Source organism: Aplysia californica, unplaced genomic scaffold (genome assembly GCF_000002075.1).
Source record: "Aplysia californica isolate F4 #8 unplaced genomic scaffold, AplCal3.0 scaffold00757, whole genome shotgun sequence".
NCBI lineage: Eukaryota > Metazoa > Mollusca > Gastropoda > Aplysiida > Aplysiidae > Aplysia > Aplysia californica.
The window spans coordinates 369,198-370,536 of NW_004798027.1; the positions used below are offsets into that span (position 1 = coordinate 369,198).

Consider the following 1,339-nt stretch of genomic DNA (forward strand, 5'->3'; position numbering starts at 1 on the left):
ATAATAATAATAATAATAATAAATATAGTTGCATTTATATATAGCTCATATCCGTGCTATAGAGAATGCTCTAAGCACTTAACAGCTACTTTCTAAAAAATGATAAATGTATCAAAAAGGAGAAAATTGTGGGCAAAGATGAAATCCCATTTGTCTAAACTTGTCTTACCTTCAGTTTGTGATTCAGCATGGCCAGTATGACTTGGTCCAGTTCGTTGATGAAGAAGGAACTGTGGAGACAATCACAAAAAAACAAATCCATCAACCTTACCGCCAACAATGACTCCCACAGAGGTAGAGTTCTGCCCCTTTACACACACACAAACACACACAGGAAAATGGGTAAAGTCAATAACAGAATTCATATAAACCCCATGACCAAATGTTAAAAGTAAAAGAGACCGCAACTTGACCTTTAGCGCGCTACTTGAATATCCTCCCCACCCTCACGATAGTTCTCTCCCCTGTGAGCCCATCTGCACTCAGCATGAGGTCAGGGATTAGTGACCACAAAAAACCAACACGGTTTTAAAAACAGGCTATTTTTGGTCAACCCTGCTATATTTGCAGATTCTGACAATGAGCTGGGGGAAACTGAAAAATAGTCTCTCTGAAGACAGTTAAGAATCTCACAGGATGAGAAGATTTCAAGAGGATTATATTGATTTTAACGGCCCTTGGCCCCCCCGTACATTAACAATTTTCATGGACTGGGAAAAATGTAGCCTGAGAACGTGACAAACAACAATCATTAGGGGGAGAGACAAACATAGTTACAGGACATTTGAATCTACACAAATGTCTCTTTTAGTTTTAGTTTCAGTAAGGTTTTACAGCGCTTGCAACTGCATACGGTCATATGAACGCCAAATGGTGGATGTCAACAGAAAAGTCCTTGCAGGGAATCAGGTTTACTCTGCTCACCTCTCTAGCCTCACCAGCACAAAGTCTGCTTCAACCATCAAGGCACCCCGGAACTAGCGGGTCACAAGAGTGTGACAAACATACAAAAGAGTAGAGGATTAATGACTATAGTATGGACGAAGAAAGAAAAAGCAGCAGTTCCCCTATGTTTTTCATCTAGTCTGATCTGATCTGATATGGCCATGCAGATGTTTGTGTCTGTTTGATGTGCTCACCTGACCAAGCACTGGTGGGCGATGGTGGCCTGGCTGTTGGGCGTGCTGTTGGGCCGGATGTGGAACAGGTTACGCAGCAACAGCAGACAGTAGTTGAGGCACTGGCAGCTGGGCACGTCCATCTTCTCCTGGGGGGGAGGAGAGAGGAATAGTTAGAGGTTTTTGGTTGCTGGTTTTGTTGGGGTTTTTTTAATGGGTTT

At 42.6% G+C, this 1,339-nt stretch overlaps 1 protein-coding gene across 1 annotated transcript in view; it reads right to left on the minus strand.

Annotated features, from left to right (window-relative positions):
• The window catches only part of LOC101846314 (protein timeless), a gene marked incomplete at its 5' end in the record, with an annotated part of 25,796 nt that overhangs the window by 23,449 nt on the left and 1,008 nt on the right, over positions 1–1,339 (minus strand). Inside the window, 2 exon segments of the mRNA XM_013088531.2 lie at positions 170–230; positions 1,140–1,267. Coding sequence (XP_012943985.1) covers positions 170–230; positions 1,140–1,267 — 189 coding nt within the window.